The sequence below is a fragment of the Eucalyptus grandis genome, chromosome 1 (genome assembly GCF_016545825.1).
Source record: "Eucalyptus grandis isolate ANBG69807.140 chromosome 1, ASM1654582v1, whole genome shotgun sequence".
Classification (NCBI taxonomy): Eukaryota; Viridiplantae; Streptophyta; class Magnoliopsida; order Myrtales; family Myrtaceae; genus Eucalyptus; species Eucalyptus grandis.
In genome coordinates this window covers 9,842,478-9,864,504 of record NC_052612.1, presented here as the reverse complement: position 1 = coordinate 9,864,504, position 22,027 = coordinate 9,842,478, and the positions used below count along the sequence as shown (strand labels likewise).

Here is a 22,027-nt window from a genome sequence, read left to right as displayed (position 1 = left end):
TGGAGTGGGTAGGGCAGTGCCTTCAGAGATATGAATGGTCGAAACCAACTCAAATGCTTGAAAACTGGATTCTTCTTTGCAATCCGGCTCAATATAAGGGATAGCCGTCTCATGATAAATCTTGAACTCATCCTCTCCTCGAACTGTAATAAGCTTCCCTTCTGTCACGAACTTCACTTTCTGGTGAAGACTTGAAGAAACTGCCCCTGCTGCATGAAGCCATGGACGACCTAACAAAAAGTTGAAAGCTGTAGGTATGTCCAGGACCTGAAAAACTGTGTTAAATAACACTGGCCCTATTTGCAAGTCTAAATCAACTTCTCCAACTGCTTCTTTTTTGGTTCCATCAAATGCTCGAACAGAGGTTTTAGCCGTGCGAATTTTCCCCAAATCATACCCAAGACGTTTTAGAGTTGCAAGAGGGCATATGTTTAAAGCTGATCCATTATCAATGAGCACACGGGACACCAAGGTATTTCGACACTTGGTTGAGATATAAAGGGCTTTGCCGTGTCCTCTTCCTTCATCTGGGATTTCATCATCTGAGAAGGTAATCTGGTCATTTAACAAAATGGCCCCCACGAATTCCCCCAACTTCTCAGGTTCAATGGACTCTGGGACATGTACTTCGTTAAGGACTTTCATCAAGGCTTTTTGATGTTTCTCCGATGTCAAAAGTAACTCTAATATGGAGACTTGTGCCGGCATTTTACGAAGTTGTTCCACTACGCTATACTCGCTTGCCTTAATTACCGCTAAGAATTCTTTAGCCTCCTCATCAGTGACTGGCTTGACGGGTTGTGAGTTGGCCTGAGCGTAAGTGCGTCCCGATCGAGTGACCACATCTATCTCCGCATCATAACACCATGGTACCGCCTTATTACTTGTGTAAGCATAAGGTTGCGTAACATCAAGAATCAATTCTTCATCATCTGGTGGCGGCACATCGTTGATGATTAATCCATCTTCATCCGACGCATCTTCCAACGGTGGCATGTCAAGAGCTAGGGGATCGTTAGCTCCAATGTTTAAACCAGAAAACTCATCTTCAAAATCGAAACCTCCTCTTCCAAATCAATAATAATTGGAGTGATGGTCGAAACGGTGTCAGCAGGATCCGCGTAGACAATCATTCCTTTCTTGGACAATGCCTTGACTCTTTGCACCTTCTGAGACATGGTAGGCTCTTCTACGTCTGAGTAGTATCCAGCTCGAACTAAACCATTATAAACATCATCCACATGTACTCTCAAGCTCCTCTTTCGACCAGCATCAAAACTAGAAATGGCATTCACAGCTTCTGGGTGGTCAGGGAGTGGATTATTCTGAATGTTTGGCTGTGCATCACGGAATGAAACTACCTTGGCATCCAACAGATTCTGGATTTTGTGTCGCAAAGTGTATAGCAATCGTCAACGAATGCCCTACCTCCCCATATGGTAAGCACATGTCTTAGAAGGATCGTAGTTAGGGAAACGCTCGGATTAGGTCGCTTAGGCTCCTTAGCGAGTAATCCTTTCTTCGAAGGGTTGGCAAGATCTTAGACAATGGTTTAGGAAGAGACGTAAATTGACGCTTGGAAGAGCTCTTCGCTGGCTGAAGAATGGTCGCGCTCCTCCCCGTTGAGTGTTCAAGACGGGGCGAGGGGTTGAACATAAGCTGCATTAATTTCCGCTACAGGCTCCTTATCCTTCTTCACTGAGACTCTCCTATACGAGCTGGTTTGATCTGATGCCCATCCGTCACGTAATGCTACTTCAATTCGCTCGCCAACAAGGATTAGCTGATTGAATGACTCGGCAGTCGATCCTAACATCCGATTTCGATATTCAGGCGGGAGTGTCTTCATGAACAAATCCATCAGCTCCTTTTCTGTCGGCTCTGGAGTTATCTGAGCGGCTACAGTCCTCCATCTCGTGACATATGCCTTGAAAGATTCCGTCCTCTTCTTCTCAGTGCGAAGTAAATCTTCTCGAGAAGGAGTGACATCAATATTATACTTGTATTGCTTGAAGAAGGCATCCGTCAAATCTTCCCAAGTCTCCAGCAGATTAATCTTTTTCATGATGTACCACTGCAGTGCCGGTCCTGTCAGGCTCGCTTGAAATTGTTGAATCATCAAGGGGATGTTATCAACATATTGGGTCATCCTGACCACATACGTCTGCAAATGGATCTTCGGGCAAGAAGTGCCATCATACTTTTCAAAGTCCGGCATTTTGAACTTCTTCGGCATTTTGACCTTTGCATAGTGGGACAAATCAGTTGGGCCTTGGATAAACGAACCCTGCAACTGTTTGAGTTTCTCTTCAATTTTTGCCATGCGTTTTTCTTGTTCTGTTTTCGGTACAGCCGGGTGTATCACTTGTACCTCCTCATCAACAACAATTTGAGGCACGTCAGTAATTTTCTCCCTTGAGACATCCTTAGAGCTTGATGGCCCAACTGCAGTCGTATTCTTGCCTTTATCTTTTGGATCAATCACAGGAGCATGTTGTGGTAACACCACTTCGACTTGCGGAGCTGGTGGAGCAGTGTTTGCTTGAAGAGAATCGATTTGCTTAGAAAGCTGCTCAAGAACATTCAAGACTTGCTTCATTTCCGTTTCGAGGGTGGCGATACGAGCTTGTTCGGCAACACGCACTTGTTCGGTGTTATCAGCCATTGTTGCCCTAGAACAAGTACGGATTGGTGATCTTTGGTTAGCCGTGTTGTCACCTAAGAATGTAAAATAATACAGTAAGTATTATAATAAATGAGATTGGTCCATGACAATGATCTAATCGCTTGATTTTATTCAAGATTTATTTTAAACATTGAACCAAACTTCCTAACATTAAACTAAGAATTGAAATTCAAGTCCCTAAACATCAAACTAAAAACTGAAAACAATGAACTGAAATAAAAGTCCCTAGACATTGAACAAAATATCTCATTTTATATGCTTTTGGGAACCCAACGCCTTGCGAAACTTGTTATTTTCAGCTTCGAGCATTTCCACTTTCCGCTTAAGATGCTCAATTTGTGCTCGTTGGGTGGGCTTCTTGGTCACATCAGGGACTACTGGACGCAAGGCAGCGGGAATCCGGTGTTGTTGGATATAGAAAGCCGATGCATGGTGAATCTCCTCCTCACCCTTCGCCTCATGGGCACCAAAATCTTCTCTGGATGACATTCGCTCCATGTAGTGATGATCTCCTGGATCTCATTGAAGTAGTCATAATCCTTTCGAATGAAACGAACTTGGAACAAATCTGTCCCGAGAGGTGGAGGAATTTCTTGAAGAGCTTTGTGCGACGGGCCACTCTATGTGGATAATAGGAAGTAGCACCGGAAAGGCCCAAAGCGGGGGATTGGTCCATCATGTTTGTGCGAAAAGCGAGCTTCCTCAATGTGGAGCCATTTAGTATGCCATAAGAATGCCTTAGGATTAGGGTTTTCAAAAATTAATCCAACGGGCATACTGTTTATGTGGGGAAAACGTTCTAGAACCGCAAATTTTTGTATGGGATGTCGAGAATCGTCTATCCTGAATTGTTTTATAAGATGTCCAAACCCTCTTATGTGGGAGAAGAACCATATTTGCAAAAGTTCAGGGGAGGGCACGCATTATCCTTTCCTCATTTTGTTTGAAACGGGTTAATGACAAAATGTTTCAGCTAAAATCATACTCACATAATTTAGCCCGTCACAAACCCGATTAACCACCCATGAAATTGCAGGATTAATGGCATTTTTTCGATAAGGAAAAACGATTAGCCCAAAAAATGCTAACATGAAAATCCTGGCTTTTGAAATCATTGGTTGATCTGCAAAACATTTTTCTAAGAATGAAAATGGACATGCAAAACAGTTAGCTTTGACGACTTTCCTTACTCTTTCGGCTTCGATTTTTAAAAATTGAGATAATTCCGAGATAGAATCTATACCGATAGGCGGCCTAACAAGTTCCTTTTCCAGGGGCATTCCAATGGCAATACTATATTCTTCGAGCGTTGGAGTCAATTCAAACTCACCAAACACAAAGGTAGAAGTCTGTGGACACCAGAAGTGAGGCAACGCCTGTATAACACTAGAATGGATGTTGATCTCTAACAACGGGAGAAGTCGGGCGATCCTAGCTTTCACATATCTCTGGCCATCTTGATCTAATTGATCCAACCACCTCTTGAGCTCTTTTTTGGGAGTGGAAATGAATTGTACGTCGGTTTTCCCCATTGCATATAAAATAAGACTGACGACGAAACCTAATTGTCATGGACCGACAAAATTACAATGAAGTAAATAAATTGCAAATAATTTAAACAACTTACTTTCACTGGAAATATATGACAATCACATAGACACACACATGAAAAGTGAGGCTCGATTTCTGTCTAAAAGGTTTAACAAAGTGGAGCTAAGAGGATGATCGACCGTTGCGCCTCGCATTAACGTGTCGTCCCCTAACTCCGACTCGCCGAATGGAATACCCAATAATCACGCAGTCTCGCGGATATGGACAAGCACATTCGACACCATGAAGAACTTTCGGGAAGAGAATGTCAACCTCTATATAGCAGTCTCGCTTTAGAGGAAGTATCATTCTCAACACCATCCTAAGAATCCTATCGCAGCCTGTGTCCGGCAGCGGTTGTGTGTGCAATAGTGTAGTGCTAAAAACAATAAAACATGCACAACAGTTTAAATACAAACAACACTTCTATAATTTTAATTCAAACATTCATCCCTACTCCAACCTGCAAGACAGGGGTTAACAAAGACTACTCCCCTTATACCTCCTATCTGCAAGAACATTTAACACCTTAGGAATATTAGGGACGTACCTGGGATCCTTGCTGCCAAACAAAAACATTTTTTTTAATTTTTTATTTAAAAAAAAAAAAAAAAATTGGCCTAAGTCCACTAAGTGTTTTAACACAATATCCCCAGCGGAGTCGCCAAGCTGTCGCGACCTAATTTTTTTTTTGGTTTATCACCTAAAACTAGGTTAATGGACTACTAAGCTTTTAAACTTAGCTCAGGCTCTCCCAAACCCATGCCAATTCGCGACTTAAGATTCAAACGTTTAACATGCAAGATGTTATTAATTAGGAGTCGCCACTAATCGGTTTATGGTAGGTCGATTAGACACCTAAGTAAAATAAAGGGAGATTTATTTTACTCCTACGAACCAGAGACTAAAGGTACGGGGACTTGGTTACACTAGAATTTTCTAATGCCCTTTCGGTACCATTTTTCTTAATTTTTTTTCAAAATGTTTTTGCAAGCAGCTGATTTATTTTAACCTAAGTTACTATCATGCAAATGTAGTGACTACACGGGTGCTCATCCATTATTTAAAACATTCAAGTAAATAAATTGCATCACATAAAGCAAGCACTCATTTTTTTTTTTTGGATTTTCTTAAAAATTAGAATTTTTTTTTATAAAATGCATTTTAACACTAAATGACTTAATCTTATCAATGTGGAAGTTCTAATTAAATGGGTCTATTATGTGAACTAGTTATTATGCACCTTATGACTTAACTTTACTGATAAATTCTAATTAAATGATCATATTATGCAACTAATTAAACATGCACCTAGATTTTTGTATTTTTGTACTTTTTATTGAAATTCAAAACTAATAAAAACCCTAATCGAGCTATTTAAAGTAATTTTCTAATCCATTTTTGGGATTAATTTGACTTAAACCTTATTCTATCTTAGAAAACTATTTTTTATTTAAAAAAATGAGAATATGAAAATATGCCAATTATATCTAAAACTCTAAAAAAGGCTATTTAAGTCTAATCCTAACTTATTTCTTTTAAAATATCTAAAAATGCAGTCCTAAAAATATTATCTAAAAAATTTGATTAATTAAACTACGTGTCTATTATATTAAACCCTAATGTCCTATATGCTTATGCAATTTTTGAATATTTTGATTTTTTTCTTTTAGTTTCTTTTTTTTTTTGATTGAATAATTATTAAATTAGGGTTAAATCTAAACAATTAATATAGCCACTAAATAAAGGATCAAAATAATTGAAAAAATAACTGTCGTCTCACAGTTAAATTAACAATTATTTTAACCCTAATCATCACAACAACTCAAAATAATTAAATAATCTAGTCCGAAGTCTTACGGACCAAATTAAATAATTATTATGATTTAACAATTAAAATTTCACCAAGAAGCCCAAAATTAATGTAATTAAAAGAATGATCCGATGTCTCTCGGATCAAACTAATTATTACAAAAATCTTGGATAAAGCCTTAAGGATAATGTCTAAACAATACAAATAATTAACATTAATATACCATGATCTAACTTAAATAATAATAACAAGACTTAAAATATAAACAAATAAGTAAATAAAAAATAAATAAACCACCTAAGGCTCAAGAGAGGACAGTGGCGTCGGAGGCGGTGTGGTGGCTCGGCGAGGTCAGGAGCGGCGAGCTTCGGGTGCCGTCGGGTCGCGAGTCGCCAAGGCGCGGCGTCGGTCGTCGCGGGTAGAGGTCACCGGCAAAGTGGGTTTCGGCAGCTGTTACGGGCAAACAACGGTGAGACGGAGGCGCCGGAGTGGAGGGCTTTGGCTCAGTTGCAGCAATCGCCGGAGGAACAAGGCACTACTGGCGTCTCTGGTGGCTCAGAGCAGCACGAGCATGCGGACGAGGCAAGGGCGCAGCTTCACCAGGCGTCGGGTCAGGGGTAAACCTGCAGAAACAGAAGCTTCGTCGCGGCTGGGAGGTGAATCGGCGGGCAGGGGAGGACGTCGGGCGCTGCAGGCTGGCGTCACGGGAGGAGACTGAACAGTTGCTGCAGCAGTGGTCGTTGCAGCAGGCGTCGGGACGAGCTCGCTGGTGCAGAGGTGCGGTGGAGCGCCGGCTTCTGTGTAGAAATGGTCGCTGGCAGAAGACCCTTCGGAGAAGATGAACAACTGTTCCTCCTTTTCTTTTTTTTTCTCTTAAACTTTCTCTCACCTCAAGTCTCTCTCACGTCCTCTCACCTTTCTCTTTCCCTACGAACTCTCTGCCCCTTCTCTGTTTCTCTGCACACTTCTTCTCTTTTCAGCAAAAAGGAGGAAAACTTTTTGACTTTTCCTCTCCTTCCCTCAAGAACCGAAGTCCATTCCTCTGTTTTCTCTCTTTTCCCTTTTCAATTTCTGACGAAGAGTAACCTCCGCTCCTCCTCGAAAGGTGAAGAAGAACCCCTCTATTTATAAAGCGAAAATTCGAGTTTGTTTCGCCGGTGGAGATTTTTGCTCAACCTCTCGCCGGTGGAGATTTTCACTCAACTTCTCCAACAAAGAAATGGCTCCAAAATCCGGCTGTTGAATTATTTTGAATTCAAAATTTCTTTTTTCAAAATTTCCCTCTAATCTTTTATTTTCTAAAAATTGAATCTAAATTAGGTGTCAACAGGGACATTTCTAGAAAAGCAAGCTGAACTGAAATTGAGAGTTTGAAGGAAAGAGGAAGATTGATTTTGGAGAATCACATTGTAGTTTTGTATTCACCGGTTAACCAATTATGACTGTCTTCGGGATAATCATAATTGTGAATACAATATATATATATATATATATCATTGTTTAAAAGAGATTAAGAGAGATATAAATGTGATCGATCGATCTAGGTACTGCATACTAAATCTACTCGGAGTGTGACGCCCATTATAAGCTGCTATATATTCCTAACAGATGTATAACAACGAGTTCTCAAAGTATACTGGTCGCACGGATTATTCACCTGTATGAATGTTGAAGAGAGGTAAAGAGAATCCTGTTCAGCCCACCATGTGCGAGTGGGAGATGATGGTTTTAATTGATGATGGGCTTAAGGCCCGTCCGCCTATGCTGGGCCCAAAAGGCCCGGCCCAGGAGAATAGGGCCCGTGGATGGGGGAAGGTATAAAAGGGAGGAGAGAGAGAGAGATGACACTAGTTGGAACAATGAACGTACGTTCCTTATACGGTCAGCACATCACCAACCACGTAAACAGTTGAATTCAAGGTTTATGTCCGCAATATATTTCTTGCTTGAATTATCTTGTATGTTCATGCTTCTGAGTAACTCTTGAAAATATCATATTTACAATGGATTTTGACTTTTTCTAAGGACAAAATGAATGGAAAAGGAAACTTAAAGTGACAAATTTCTGAATTTGTGCAGGATATGGAATGATATATAGCTAACTATATATACCACCCATGCGACACCAATGCTTGAATGGATCCTCTTAATTCCTGAACTGGTATGTTCTATTTACTCTGAGAAATGCCATCCAATGGATGTAAATTGAAAGAGTTAGTTAAGAATGATTTTTGTCCCAAATAACTAAGATCAAACTCTATGTAATCTCATACAAATTTCGATGCCTACTGAGGTAATATCCTTTTCATCCTAAAAAAAACGGTATTATCTCATCGTAAAATAGGACGAGTATGATAACCATTCTATTTCCCTATTTTTCTATTCCCAAAAATATGTTTGGAATAGAAATCCATTTAGTAACACAATTTCATTTTTCTATTTCTGGGACTATTTTTTAGTTCAAAAATAGGTTTATAATAGAAATGAGAAGTAAATTATTTTTGTTTACTTTTCTATTTCTAGAACAAAAATAAAAAATAAAAAAATTTCTCATCGCTCACCCTTACTACCAGCCAGCCATTTTGCTCTCCGCCATTGTCCGCCCTCCCACAAAAGAGAAATTATGTGTCATATTGAAATAGAAAAATCAATTTCTACTCAGAGATTGATTTGTGGAACAAAATCCTATCATCCACGCGCTTAAAAGCTGTGAATCATTCACTAAGCATAGGATCCCAGTCCGATTCCTTGACAGCGTGTGTTTATGTTATATGCACGTGTATACATGTATGCGTTATGCATTATCGATGTGTTTAAAGGTCATTGTCACTGTTGTATTTTGGGTGCGCGAGATGATATTGACATGGTTGTTATAAAAAAAAAATCCCTAGACCAAGACCTGCACCTTTCAAGTTTCACGCCAACAACCAGAACGTGGGCGGCGGAGGGACTTTTCTCCTGGCCTTGATGAAACGAAAACGAAGAAAGTGCGATGGAAATTTACTAATTGAACGACCTGAGATTGATCGAGCATCGAAAATGTATGTGCCGGAGTGAAGGAGACGGTAGCAAAAGTTCCTTTTTAGCTACCATTAACCGGTCAAAATATATGGAAATACAAGAAGAATGGTCGGTTTAGGTACAGTAAGTCCAAGAATTCAATGGCTCGAGTCAAAAAAGAGCTAGCAAATGTTATTGTACTCCTGAGAGAAAGAGAGAATATCCGACTTGTCTGGCAACACGCCAAGTTGCTAGGGGAAAATGATCTTCGTCCAAAAGGTATCACGTGAGATGGTTGTACCTGCGATGGATTATTTTATATCGGTCTTCTGCTAGATTGATAATTGTCGCAATAAGCCTCGGTTTGGTATATGCAGTTGTGGCTGCGCTGCAATTGCAGTCCCTTGTGCGAATGACGATACATGTTTTAAAACCCCGTTTTTTGGTTTTCTTTGGGTCTATCTTGTTCACAGGTCGACCCCATAGCAGCAAGAAAAGGTGGTCCCCTAACAAGAAAAGAAAGGAGAACCTATTTATTTTTGTTTTTAGGAAGGGAGAGAGAGAGAGAGAGAGACCCACAATGAAAAAAGTTGAAGGGAAAAACAAAATCAAGAAGCCGCTATTGAGTGAACTAGAGATCATGCAAAGGGAGATTGGAGAAAAATCCGTTCGACCTTCATCCATATAAATGGACTTAGCGAGCTCAAGAGTACCTTTGTCAAAGACTAGCTACTTTTTGATTGACTTAGACACGCCCAATCTGCTTGTTTAAACATGCCGAGTGTGCGGACCCAAGCCCCAACTTCTTCGATCATTACGCCATATTATAAGGTCGAGCAAAGGCACTCAAGTGCACAACAACCATTCAATTTCCTCCGTTGTATCACTTACCTTGCATACTATGAGAGCTAACTAGTTGCTTTCTTACCTTGCTTACCTTTTGTACTATAGGAGCTGTCAAATTGAGTTAGTCAATATTCTCAACTACTCCTGCCCTTACTAATGGGAAATCAGTTCCAAAAAGGTGATTTATTTGAGACTTCGGTATGCTCCACATTGACATTTTGCGTAACTCTACTAGTGGGGCCAATCTTTGGCTCAATCAAATGTTCAGGAAATTGGAGGTAACATTCCACTGATGTTAAATCATGGACCGATTTCTTCAGCCCTTTTTTCTATGTGTTGGTGTTTTGTATGACCTACATAAGAGTCACTGTAGCACTTCAAAATTAGATGAAGAAACATTTCAAAAGGCAAAAGCTGATGCACAGCAAACATCTTCAAGATGCAATACCCGTTTTCATAGGTGTAGCTGCTACGAGAAAGCTCGACCGAGTCCGCTCAGAGTCAAGAGAACTTGCGACCGAGTTGGTTTGGGAAGGCCTGGGATCAAAACCATTTGTAGACCAAGTGAGGGCCCATGGGCCCTTAGGTGAACTATTATTGAGTGGATTACTAGATGGCCAGGCCTATTGGTGGTCATGGACTACGGGCACTTGAGTATGGAATAAAATTTTCGACTTTAATTAGGCAACTATTTTTGAGAAATAAATACATTAATTTTTTCGATAGCCTTCTCATTGTATATACGTATTCTAGTATCAAGCTACACATCACATGTTTGCAGAGAAATGCAAATTGTTAATCAACAAAACTAATCGGAAGTTAATCAACCTCTACATAATCCAAATGCAAGCTTACAATGTATCATATTTCTTCTTAATTCTATCTTTCGCTAGTATATATAACACCAAACGAGAGACGAAACGACACCAATCCCATAAGAAACACACCCCGAGAATTACATCCGGTACAAAGCACTATATACATAACCCAATGCCGAAAGCAAAGGAGAAAGAGCCCGGAATCACGACCCCACTCTTGTGCCCGGAGTTTCCACGACGTCGCCAGCGGTCCGTGGAATTGCCGTTGGTACCGCCGGTCGTAGGTGAAACGAAGGAGTCACGATTCAACGCGTCGATGTAGATGGGGACGAGTGATTAAGGCCGTGCCCAGGACCGAGACCTCGGATCTGAAGCAGCGTCTGGGCGGCGACCAATGATGACGGCTCGTGCGAAGGAGTCCGTGGCCGAAACGCACCGGCGGCTCGTGCCTTGCCTCGAATGCTCACGGCTCATGGGGAGTCTCGTCCTTCTATTAATTTCCCCAAGAACCAATGCCTTCTCAGATCTCTCACGTTGAACTTTCTACCACGACGAGTAAACAGTCAAAATATATATTTTTTATCATATGAGTTAATGAGTAAACGCCAGTTTTACACGTTATGGTCAACCCCATTAATATTAAAAGAAAAATGTCCATACAATGTATTTTCACATGAATATGATGTTGGTGAACATAGCTACCAAATAATCTATAAGCTTATTGTCTAAGATAATTTATATTAGGGCCTCATACCCTAAAAAGTCTCATTTAACTCCAATCTCAATTCCATCCTAATTTTTTTTTCTTGTAAAAAACCTCAAACTTTTCTGTCCAGTCCTAATTTCATCCTAATTTTTTTTACCTCATAAAAAATTGCCAACTTTAGGTTCAGTCTCGATTTTAACTAAACTTTTTTTCATTAACTCTCTGTCTAAAATCGACCTTAGTGACGTGATTGCTCTAGTTTTTTTCTCAAATCACACGTGCAAGAAGATGTCCTTGTAGGGATGAATTTCCATGTTAGCCCAAATGACATATTATTGGATCTGAAATTTGGGTAAAAATTGAAGCAATTAGTGTTAGCTTTCTTCAATTGCCCTTGCTCTTAAGAGAGTTTTTCTTTCATTATGCTTGAGGATCTTCGATATTGTGCTGCATCTTCAATCTCTCATAATTTGGAGTCTTCCATCTCTCATGATTGGAGAGCTCATGCTCAGAACACTCGGCTTGGGACACTTCAATGGCTTGTGCTAAGGAGTTTTCTATCTCTTTGTTGTCAAGAGAAATTTTGGAAAGATGATGAACGGAGGCAGATTTAGGACTCAAGTCAAAATTTGCAATTTTTGTGAGACAAAAAAAAATTATGATAGAATTGAGACTAAACCTAAAGTTGACGGTTTTTTATGGGACAAAAACATTTTATGGTAGAATTGGAATTAAACCTAAAGTTATGAATTTCTTAGAGTGTTAGGCCTTTGAAATGTACATGCTTGAGAAATTATTTTTGTTTTTTTCAATAAAACTCCCCATCAACTAGGAAGGCAAATGAGAAAACTTGATAAGCCCCAAATATTCCTCAAGATCCCCGCCGCGAGGGCAAAACTCAAGACACACTCAACAGTCTAAAGTAATTAAGTGCGATAGATCACTTACAGAAAAAACACGGATTTCGCATGCCAAACTTTCCCTAATCCCCTCATTTTTAATTTCGAGTCTTGTCCTTTTCACATTTTTAATCGTGGAAATCTTCCTTTCGGCACATGAAAGACGGCGTACTCCGGGAAAAAGTAGAGCTCAACTTAGGCTTGAAAAAGAGCTTTGGCGAGTCCAAAAAGGAGACGTCGACTCTAAGAAAGCATTTTGCATGGAGGGAACAGCACATCCATCAAACCTTTCTTATTTATACCTGTCAAAATGCCGAGTAAGAATCGAAGCAAACCCCACCTGGATTCTCTTGCGCAAGTATGGAATATCTTGCTATGAAGCAATGAATCCTATCCCTTGAGGCCCCTGAAGGGAAGCCAGGAACGGCACCTGGAAGAGCGTGACGCAACATGGGCACCTCGAAGGCCTTCTCGCCCGCCCCATCTTCGCCGCCCCGGTCATCCAGTTCGCTTCTGGTTCTCTATCTCGTCGTGCCAGTCGTGCTGATCTCGGCCGGCCTGTTCGCTCTGGCTGGTAACGGGTCGCCTTCTCGGGTCGAGCTCGCCTCGCCGTGGAAGCTGAGAGTGGCTTTCGCCGGCTCAAGAGCCACTGCCGCCCTGTCTGCACTCAGGCCCAGCGATTTCCCCCGCGCCATTGAATCTCCATGGCCTTTGAGTTATTCAGAAGAAAACCAAGTAGCTTTTGCCCCTGCAAGTGTAAGGATGGAACGTACCTTTGTGCAAAATTTCCTCTTTCTTCTTTTCATTTTAGACACCCTGCATGGCCATGCTCTAATAATCCTCGGATCTTTTGCTTGTCCTTTCTATCAGGCGCCTGAGAACGAGCCGCCAACGGAGCAACCGGAACCAGATGAAACGGTCACCGTCGAGGAGCCTGCAAGGGCTGTCAAAAGATATAGCAGGTTAGGAGGAAAGGTGTTGGATTTGAGTTAAAAGCCAGGCTTTCTGTATGCTTTCACAACCTGCTGATTGAGTCAGTCATACTCATTTGAGGGCATTTGATCACTTTGGGCAGGTTTGAGAGGCTAGAGGCCAGCCTGTCCCAGGCACGGTCCGCCATCAGGGAAGCCGCTCTGGTCCGGAACCTGACCTCGGTCCATGCCGACGCCGACTACGTCCCCCGAGGACCTATTTACAGGAACGCCAACGCCTTCCACAGGTAAAACCGCCCCCTTCCCTGCATGCCGCCACTCGATCTTCCTTGTAATTCCCGATCAATTCCCCATAGCTCGACGCCATGAACTGGAGAAAAACTACGTGCAGGAGTTATCTGGAGATGGAGAAGCTGTTCAAGATATATGTGTACCAGGAAGGGGAGCCGCCCATGTTCCATGACGGGCCGTGCAAGAGCATCTACTCCACGGAGGGAAGGTTCATCCATGAGATGGAGAGAGGCCACAACATGTACCGGACCACGGACCCGGACGAGGCCCTCGTCTACTTCCTCCCCTTCAGCGTGGTCATGCTGGTCCAGTACCTCTACGAGCCGGGGTCCCACGAGACGCATGCCATCGGGCATGCTGTGGTCGACTACATCGACGTCATCGCTGCCAAGCATCCGTTCTGGAACCGGAGCCTTGGGGCCGACCACTTCATGCTCTCTTGCCACGACTGGGTAATGATGCTGAACATCGCAATTTCAAGACCGGTCGAGAACAAGTCAATTTTAGCCGTTTGGCCTTCTTTGCACTAAAGCTTTTCGAAACCATAGTACGAAGTAACTAAATGCATTACTCAAAGTCACTGCCCGTTTGGCCTTCTTTGCACTCAAAGGCTTGATTTCTAATATAGAATATATCATGTTAGCATGCCATGTCTCGGTTTCGCTAGCATCTTCGATCCTGCTGACGCCGCATTGCGCGATCCGTTTCGACTCTCCACAGGGGCCGCGCACGTCTTCCTACGTGCCCAACCTATTCAGCAAGTCCATTAGGGTCCTGTGCAACGCCAACACCTCGGAAGGGTTCGACCCCTTTAAGGACGCGTCGCTCCCGGAGATCAACCTCAAGACGGGGGAGATCTTCGGCCTCCTGGGCGGCCCCTCCCCTTCCCGCCGCGGCACCCTGGCCTTCTTCGCAGGCCGCCTGCACGGCCACATCAGGCACTTGCTGCTGCAGGAGTGGAAGGACAAGGAGGACCCGGACGTGCGAGTGTACGACGAGCTCCCGCGCGGGGTCAGCTACGAGTCGATGCTGAGGCAGAGCAGGTATTGCCTGTGCCCGAGTGGGTACGAGGTGGCGAGCCCCAGGATCGTGGAGGCCATATACGCGGAATGCGTGCCGGTGCTGATCTCCGACAGTTACGTGCCGCCGTTCAGCGATGTCCTGAACTGGAAAGCCTTCTCTGTGCAAGTGCAGGTGAAGGACATACCCAACATCAAGAAGCTACTCATGGCCATTTCACCATCTCAGTACCTGAGGATGCAGAGGAGAGTGAAGCAAGTGCAGCGGCACTTCGTGGCCAACGGGCCGCCGAGGCGATATGACGTCTTCCACATGACTGTGCACTCCATCTGGCTCCGCCGCCTGAATATCCGGATCACCGACTCGGCTTAAACCAGCAAGCATGCCGAGTATGCGATCGGAAGGAGAGACTTGCTGCAGCTTTTTCTTGTATGTCTAGCATTGCAATTAGGGAAGAATTTAGTTAGTCTCATGGCTGTGAAACAGGTTTTTGTGAATATCATGTTCTTGGATAGACTACTTGGAAAAGGACACCGCACTTCTTCTGTAGCAGCCCAAACAGAGAGGGGAAGAAACCACCTGGGTGGGACTTTCTGTAGTCAAAATGTTTACAATCATAAAGTTCTGAACAGTGCCAAAGTAAGATTGTATTGCAAAATTCACAGCCAAATTGTCCAATCAATCACTAAATCTATCGTACAAAATCAAATTCAATCCTAAATTTTTCAATTTTGTTAATGTAATCATAACTTTGCATGAAATTTTAATGTAGTCATTTAGGCCAATGTTCACAAAAATTCGTTGACATGATGGCGTGTTGCGTAAGACCTCCAACAATGACCAAATAGCCACTTCAACGAGCTTCCAGCAAAATTTGGTCAGAAAAATTAAATTGAAATTTCACAGAAATGTTTAAAAGAAAAACTGAATTGAGATGCATATGATAAATGTAGGATTGATTGTACAATTTCTCCTCAAAATTGGCAACCCAATCGAACAAGTATAGTTGGATCAAGTAAGGTGTATCCAACTAGTAAGTTGTTATCAAGATTTTTCAAGCAAGATTCTTAATTAAATAATAATTTTACATCAAAAGTTAATAAAAAAAAATTGTGTGTTTTGAGAAATTACCAAACCGGAAATTACATTCATGTAAAAATGAGAACTGGGGATCCGAAATTCACACGCAATCCTCTACAATACAAAACACGAAAAAAAAATTTAAAAGAAAAGAATGAACCCATTTTGCTCCTTAATCTTTTTTGGGGTTTCGAGTCGGTTCCCGCCAAAAAAAGAGAGAAAGCGTTCCGCTCGACACGCGTCCCCCGTGATTCCTCTCGCAGCCTGCCACCTCACGCGAGAAAGCTCTCCCGCGATCTCTCTCCGTCTCTCTCTCCCCACTCCTCATCGTCATCTCCCTCTCCTTCGCGAGACTCTCTCTCTCTCTCTCTCTCTCTGTCCGTGTATCTTCGCTTCGGGAGGCGGCGATGGAGGTCCCCGTGGGGTTCCTGGCCAAGCTGTGGAGCCTCGTCACCTTCCTCCCCTTCTTCTTCTCCCTCTTCCTCCTCGGCCTCCTCAAAGGTAAACGTCTCCTCGACGCTACTGCTCGATCGAGAACAAAACGCGTGCTTGTGTCGCGTTTAAGCGAGACTCCCCTGTCCGCATCCGACGGTGGTGATTCGCCCGTTGTTTTTTTTTTCTTTTTCTTTTTTTTCGAACAGCGGCCGTGGTCGGCCCCGTCGCGGCCTGCGTCGTCGGGATAGGGAACTCGGCTGTGATCGCGGGGCTGTGGATCGCGCATCTCGCCTGGACTTACTACTGCGTCGCGAGGTAAAACGTCGCCGCCGGCGATTTCGCGAAATTTCGGGCTCCTCTGTTTTGTTTTTGTAATTTCGCGGTGGCGATGATTTCCAGGACCAAGAGGCTGGGGCTGATTCTGAAGATTCTGGTGCTGATGATGCTGCCGGTGCCGCTAGTCCTCTGGCCGGTAGTCGGGATTGCGGGAAGCGTGCTGGGCGGAGTTGCGTACGGGGTCTTTGCTCCCTTGATAGCGACCTTCGAAGCGGTTGGGGAGAACGTGACGGACAAGCTCTATCACTGCTTTCTTGTGAGTGCGCACTTTGGGTGCTGTGCCTGGTTTTGCTTCTGGATGGTCCGCAGCGATTTGAAACTTGTGACTAGGAAACAGAGTGTTTGTGCTGATTTCCAGCACCGAAGATATTCTGAATTATAGTGTATCGCCAATACGATATGTGGAAAAATTGTCAGCTGTTTTAGTGAATATGAAGATCTTCTCGATTACCGGTCGAAGACGTGTTAGGAGACGTGTTAGGGTGCATTGAGTGATGTTTATGAATAGTGGCCTTACGGAGGGTTGGCAGCTAAAGCATTCAATTTTGTGTGGATGACTCGGCGTTTCAAAAGCTTTGATTTGTGCGGCAGTTGTCTGGCTAGTCACTGATAGGATACGGTATCTCTGGTTGCCATGGTACAAACTTAGCTGAAAAAAGAATTCGGAGAATCAGCTTGCATGAGTCCTTCTGTCATTGACCACTTTGCAGTTCTCTGCTAATTCTGTAACTTTTTTTTTTAAGTCAAAAAACCCTTGCAACTTTAGACTTCAGTCTTAACAGTAAAGTCATGAACAGTAAAAACTTCATAGGCCGGATGGAACTTAATTGTGAACTCCTTTTGAATTGAACAAGGCGATCGTCTATGTTAATGTTTCTTTTTCATTCTGAATAATATATTGAAAGCAAAAACTCATAAGATCCCTAGTAGTTTTTGGACGTAAGCAACCACTCTATGTGAGAGTAATATGTTACCCATAAGCAAGGGACATGGGGCGCTTTTTGTTCGGGTCTCATATGCACATAATCTCTTTCCTCCTGATAGCCCTGTCCTTTAATTTCATGTGCAGTCTTTTGTAGTCCGGTTTGTGCATAAGGAGTGTTAAATCATCTCAAAAAGCTTGTTTATGGGGTTTGTATGGGACTTGTTTACATGTAATAGCTTGGATAGTACTTGGTATTGGTATTGGATAGAATGCAACAGGAAATGTAACTGACTCCATTGAGTTGGGAAAAGCTTGGTGTTGGTTGTGTGAAAAGCTTGGTGTTGGTTGTGTTTTTCTTATATAGTTGGTGCTTTCTCTTTTAATCTTTGCATGGTAACTGGGAGTCCTTTCTTTCCAGTTATTCACTTTCACAACAATATGCAGTGCCTGTATCCCAATTATAATTATGGTTTTTGTGGTGCCAGGATGGTCTTTGGTCCACAGTAGAAGGAAGTTGCACTGTGGTACAGGACTTCACAGATTTCTGCTTCCACTCCTACTTTTCCTTCATGGATGAATTGAGAGAGAAAATACAACCAGATGAAAAGCCCATGGACATCAAGTAAACCTTTACCTTTCTATCTTGTAACAATATGCAATATGGCAACTATGCCGCATTCACATTATGATGTTATCTTTAGGTTATCAAAGTTGCCTGCGTCTTTGATGGTGAGTCTGGTGGGGGTGGTGGTGGATGTTCCTTCAATCATGGTTGTTGCCCTGGTGAAAAGTCCATATATGTTGTTCAGAGGGTGGAAGAGACTACTGGAAGACTTGATTGGCCGAGAAGGACCCTTTTTAGAGACAGTCTGTGTCCCATTTGCGGGGCTTGCCATAATTTTGTGGCCTCTTGCTGTTGTTGGAGCTGTGACAGCAGCTTTCCTTTCTAGCTTTTTTCTGGGGTTATATAGTGGAGTAGTGGCCTATCAGGTACTAAAAATCTGCCACCTTCTGAAACATCCTTGTATTTGAACAATTCTGCATCAGTGTGTTGATAGCTTTTCTTTATCCTCAAGTTTGATCTGAACAGAGATACCTAATTCCAGGAGGATTCGCTTCGAATGGGAGTGGCATACATTGTGTCGGTTGTCTCATTGTTCGATGAGTATGTTAATGATTTACTTTACCTGCAAGAAGGGTCTTGTCTGCCAAGGTGCATTTGTGATCTTCTTTCATTTGATCATTCATGGTTGATAATCTGTGAGGAATTGTTCTATTACAAATTGATGTTTAAGTTTGAGCCACCAATTGACAGCCAGGCCCAAATATCGTCGAAACATGAATGCTAGCCTTGAGAGAAAAAATTCCAGCGTCAACAAGGGATCAAGGGATGGCAAAGGAGGTCCATACATTTCAAAACTATATTCACAGCAGTCGAGAACATTGAAGCGGGCAATCCAACAGTATAGACCAGTGCAAGTGAGAATAATAGACATACCACCTCAATCATCTTTCCAATATGATGCTCACCAACAAAAATCTTGTCTCTGCAGGTGTGGGATTGGCTCTTTAAATCATGTGAGGTTAATGGTAGGATACTTCTGCATGAAGGTTTGATTGATGTTACAGACATTGAGGATTGCATGTTGAAAGGAAATTGTAAGAAGTTAGGCATCAAGCTTCCTGCTTGGTCAATCTTACAGTGTCTGCTAACTTCAGCTAAGTCAGAGACCGACGGTTTGCTCATCTGTATGTCTATCAAATCTGACTATTTCATTTGTGGAATATGGATAGTTCCATGTTATTTTAATGATTCTCACGGATGTTTTGAATGGATTCACAGTTGATGACGTGGAGCTTACAACGATGAACAGTCCGAGGGACAGGATGTTTGAGTGGTTTATTGGGCCTTTGTTGATTATCAAAGAGCAAATCAAGAGCCTCCGGTTAACTGAAGACGAAGATGCGTGCCTCGGAAAGCTAGTCATGGGGTGCAAAAATGAGAAACCGGAGGAATGGGACAATACTAGTTTTCCATCAGATGACAGTGTGAGAAGGGCCCAATTGCAAGCCATAATTCGAAGGTATTAGTCTGCGCTCAATCTCTTACCCCTAGGATAATAGTTAATACAAAAAATGTACATTATCAAACTGAATGTGCCGTGTCATATTAGATTCGGCCTATGCTGTCCCTCCTTCACCTGCTTGAAATCGAAAGGCTGATGGAATCAGTTTCTTTCGTGCATTTACTTAATGGTTGCAGGCTGCAGGGGATCGTGGCTTCCATGTCCCGACTGCCGACTTTTAGACGCCGGTTCAGAAATTTGGTGAAGGTGTTGTATATAGAGGCTGTCCACGCCGCTTCCTCAGCAAACCGAGTGGGAGGCATAGGCATCTCGAAATCTGAAAATGGTAGGGACTCCACAGGAACTGCCGATGGGGAGGAAAGAGAAGCAGGGCCCGTCAGCATGCCCGATGGGATCGTCTAGTGACTCTTTTTGCCGCGCGTGATTTAGACTGTATGTAGATGGTCATGCACTGTCAATAGTTTGGCAGCATTAGGATCGGTTTTGGATTGAACCAGGAAATCAATTTAACAAGGTATGTACATAAGTATTCGCGTCGGCTAATGTTTTGGGTCACTTGTCTCGTGCTTTGGCCAAAACCTTGTGGTCAAAATGTCGGACTTCTCGGCCGAACGGGAGATTTGCATATAGGTGCGGAGATACTTTTCAAGCCTATCTTTCTTTAAGTCCGATAGCTAAGAGCAGAAATGCTAGTTTTCTACAAAAGTTTAAGGTGTTTTTTTTTTTTTTTTTTTTTTTTTTTTGCAAAAAAAAACTCATATAAATGGATGTATTTTCATGGAAATTATTCTAAGGAAATTTTTAAATTTTTATTTATTTGATGGTTTAGAAAAAGTGATTTCATTTTTATTAGAAGGAAATTATTGTTCTTATCTGATTTAATTTTATTGTTTTAACTTTATGAAAGATGTATTTTTGTAAATTTATTAGTGTTGAGGAAGTCGAAATATAATTTTCGAAAGTAGATTTTTCTTTAAATGGACTTTAAAAATCTGACAAAAGAATACTTGGCGATTTCTTGTGGAGCTTACTCGTGAGGTTAATTATTTTTCTTTCGCTGAAATGAGAATAAGATGGGACTGCCGTTGAACAAATGTCATGCTCTTTTGATGATATATTAATCTTACAAAATTCAAGCTAAATCATTTTTTTTTGAGCTAGTAAATATCATTCAATTTGTAAATTAAATTATAAATAAAGTCCTGAAGAGTCTTCATTTTTTAAAATAATAATTTGAAATAGATATTATTTCACATAGGATTTAAAATGTTCTTATTTTATCAAATAAGAGTCTAAAGCGGATTTTATAATACCTATATCAGTCTCACAAAATGAGCCTAAACTAAACTAATCGGTAGTGAAGGGCAATTTTGTTTTATAATTTTTTAATTTTTTTTCGTTTTTTTCTCTTTATGTTTCTTTTTCTTTAATTTTTTTTTTTTTTTAAAAAAGGAAAACATGGGCGAGTTGTGTTTTTCCTCTTTTAATGTTTTTTAAACTTTTGCTACCAAGCACCGGATGGTTGTGTAATCTGAAGGATAATCTCCAGCGCTCGGTCATAATTTTTTTTAAATTTTTTAATTTAATTTAATTTTAATTTAACTTGTATTTTGATCAAAATATATTTAATTAGCTAGAATATTATGCCGGTTGGTAAGGTTAGGCCCAAATTTGAACCATTCATGATTATTTCAGGTTTTTCCTACCCTTATTTGAAATAAGATTTATTGAAGTTTTTATTTGAGAAATTGAGAGTATTTCGACTCTTTATTTGAAATTTTCTCATTTAAATAGGTTATCCTTTTTAGAAAATTGCGGACCATTAATTTAATTTTTTTTAAATGAAAATTTGTCTTCAAAAGAAAAGGAGAAAAGCTGCCATCGGTTTCCCCCCTTTTCAAACGCACGTCAATCCATCATTTCCCCCTCTCTCAGCCCCAGTGCCTCCTCGTCTCCTCCCCTCCCTTCTCGCTCTTTGAGCTCCGATCGAACTCGGAAACCCCCGCCGCCGCCGGCAATGGCTTGCTTTTATATAAAGAAAATTTATGAAGTAGCAATGTAATGGTTTTCACGTTGCAATTTTACAGAAGGCAGATCAATCTCGTGGTGCTTCTGAGAAAAGGTAGCGTCCATTTTAACTTTGTGAGAGTTGAGATTCAATGATGCGTGGCATGTTGGGTGTATAAAATGAGCCTTTTTCATCATTGAGTTGCAGATTATATGAGATCAATCCTCTGCTGTATAAAGCATTGCGTGAGAAGGAGATATTGCACTTAAATTGTGTGAAGCGTGGGAGGCCGTAGGTATAGAGCAACTGACTCATATAATCTCTTGATTCATGGATTAGATGCTAACGTTGTTTTGAGCAGAAAATAGAACAAATCTTGAGGTCTTCAATTCAAGAGTCTCAATCATTAAAATTGATAATGAAGGAGACCTCACCGCTTGCTGTTGAGGACGGCAGTTGTGAGGATCATCAATGTTCAACTCAATCTGAGAATGGACACATGGTAGGTGACTTGTTTAGGTGTTGTTGTATCATTCTCTCCTAGCAAGTGCGATC

General features: G+C 41.7%; 2 protein-coding genes and 1 long non-coding RNA gene across 3 annotated transcripts; 2 read left to right on the top strand and 1 right to left on the bottom strand.

The window, feature by feature from the left end:
- Positions 1-3,952: 3,952 nt before the first annotated feature.
- Positions 3,953-7,179, bottom strand: LOC120288660. The gene is made up of 2 exons (XR_005546782.1): positions 6,387-7,179; positions 3,953-4,247 (listed from the first exon to the last, which is right to left on the bottom strand). It is a non-coding gene; the product is annotated as an uncharacterized LOC120288660 (long non-coding RNA).
- A 5,480-nt stretch (positions 7,180-12,659) lies between these two features.
- On the top strand, positions 12,660-15,261 carry LOC104437174 (probable glycosyltransferase At3g07620). Its single transcript, XM_010050068.3, has 5 exons — positions 12,660-13,114; positions 13,229-13,320; positions 13,434-13,577; positions 13,682-14,033; positions 14,302-15,261. Exons 1-5 carry the CDS (start codon positions 12,809-12,811, stop codon positions 14,971-14,973), a joined length of 1,566 nt encoding a protein of 521 aa, XP_010048370.1. The 5' UTR covers positions 12,660-12,808; the 3' UTR covers positions 14,974-15,261.
- Positions 15,262-16,009: 748 nt separating this feature from the next.
- Positions 16,010-20,026, top strand: LOC104437162 (uncharacterized membrane protein At3g27390). The gene is made up of 10 exons (XM_010050062.3): positions 16,010-16,182; positions 16,323-16,431; positions 16,516-16,708; positions 17,863-17,999; positions 18,079-18,367; positions 18,484-18,590; positions 18,697-18,856; positions 18,931-19,126; positions 19,221-19,461; positions 19,641-20,026. Exons 1-10 carry the CDS (start codon positions 16,089-16,091, stop codon positions 19,864-19,866), a joined length of 1,752 nt encoding a protein of 583 aa, XP_010048364.1. The 5' UTR covers positions 16,010-16,088; the 3' UTR covers positions 19,867-20,026.
- Positions 20,027-22,027: the final 2,001 nt, after the last annotated feature.

Bases quoted from the DNA above. Each gene is read 5' to 3' on its own strand.
- LOC104437162 (XM_010050062.3), top strand. From the start codon at position 16,089: ATGGAGGTCCCCGTGGGGTTCCTGGCCAAGCTGTGGAGCCTCGTCACC. The intron at 16,183-16,322 runs GTAAACGTCTCC...TTTTTCGAACAG, and splicing joins CCTCCTCGGCCTCCTCAAAG to CGGCCGTGGTCGGCCCCGTC. The intron at 16,432-16,515 runs GTAAAACGTCGC...GATGATTTCCAG, and splicing joins ACTTACTACTGCGTCGCGAG to GACCAAGAGGCTGGGGCTGA.
- LOC104437174 (XM_010050068.3), top strand. From the start codon at position 12,809: ATGGGCACCTCGAAGGCCTTCTCGCCCGCCCCATCTTCGCCGCCCCGG. The intron at 13,321-13,433 runs GTTAGGAGGAAA...CACTTTGGGCAG, and splicing joins GCTGTCAAAAGATATAGCAG to GTTTGAGAGGCTAGAGGCCA. The intron at 13,578-13,681 runs GTAAAACCGCCC...AACTACGTGCAG, and splicing joins AACGCCAACGCCTTCCACAG to GAGTTATCTGGAGATGGAGA.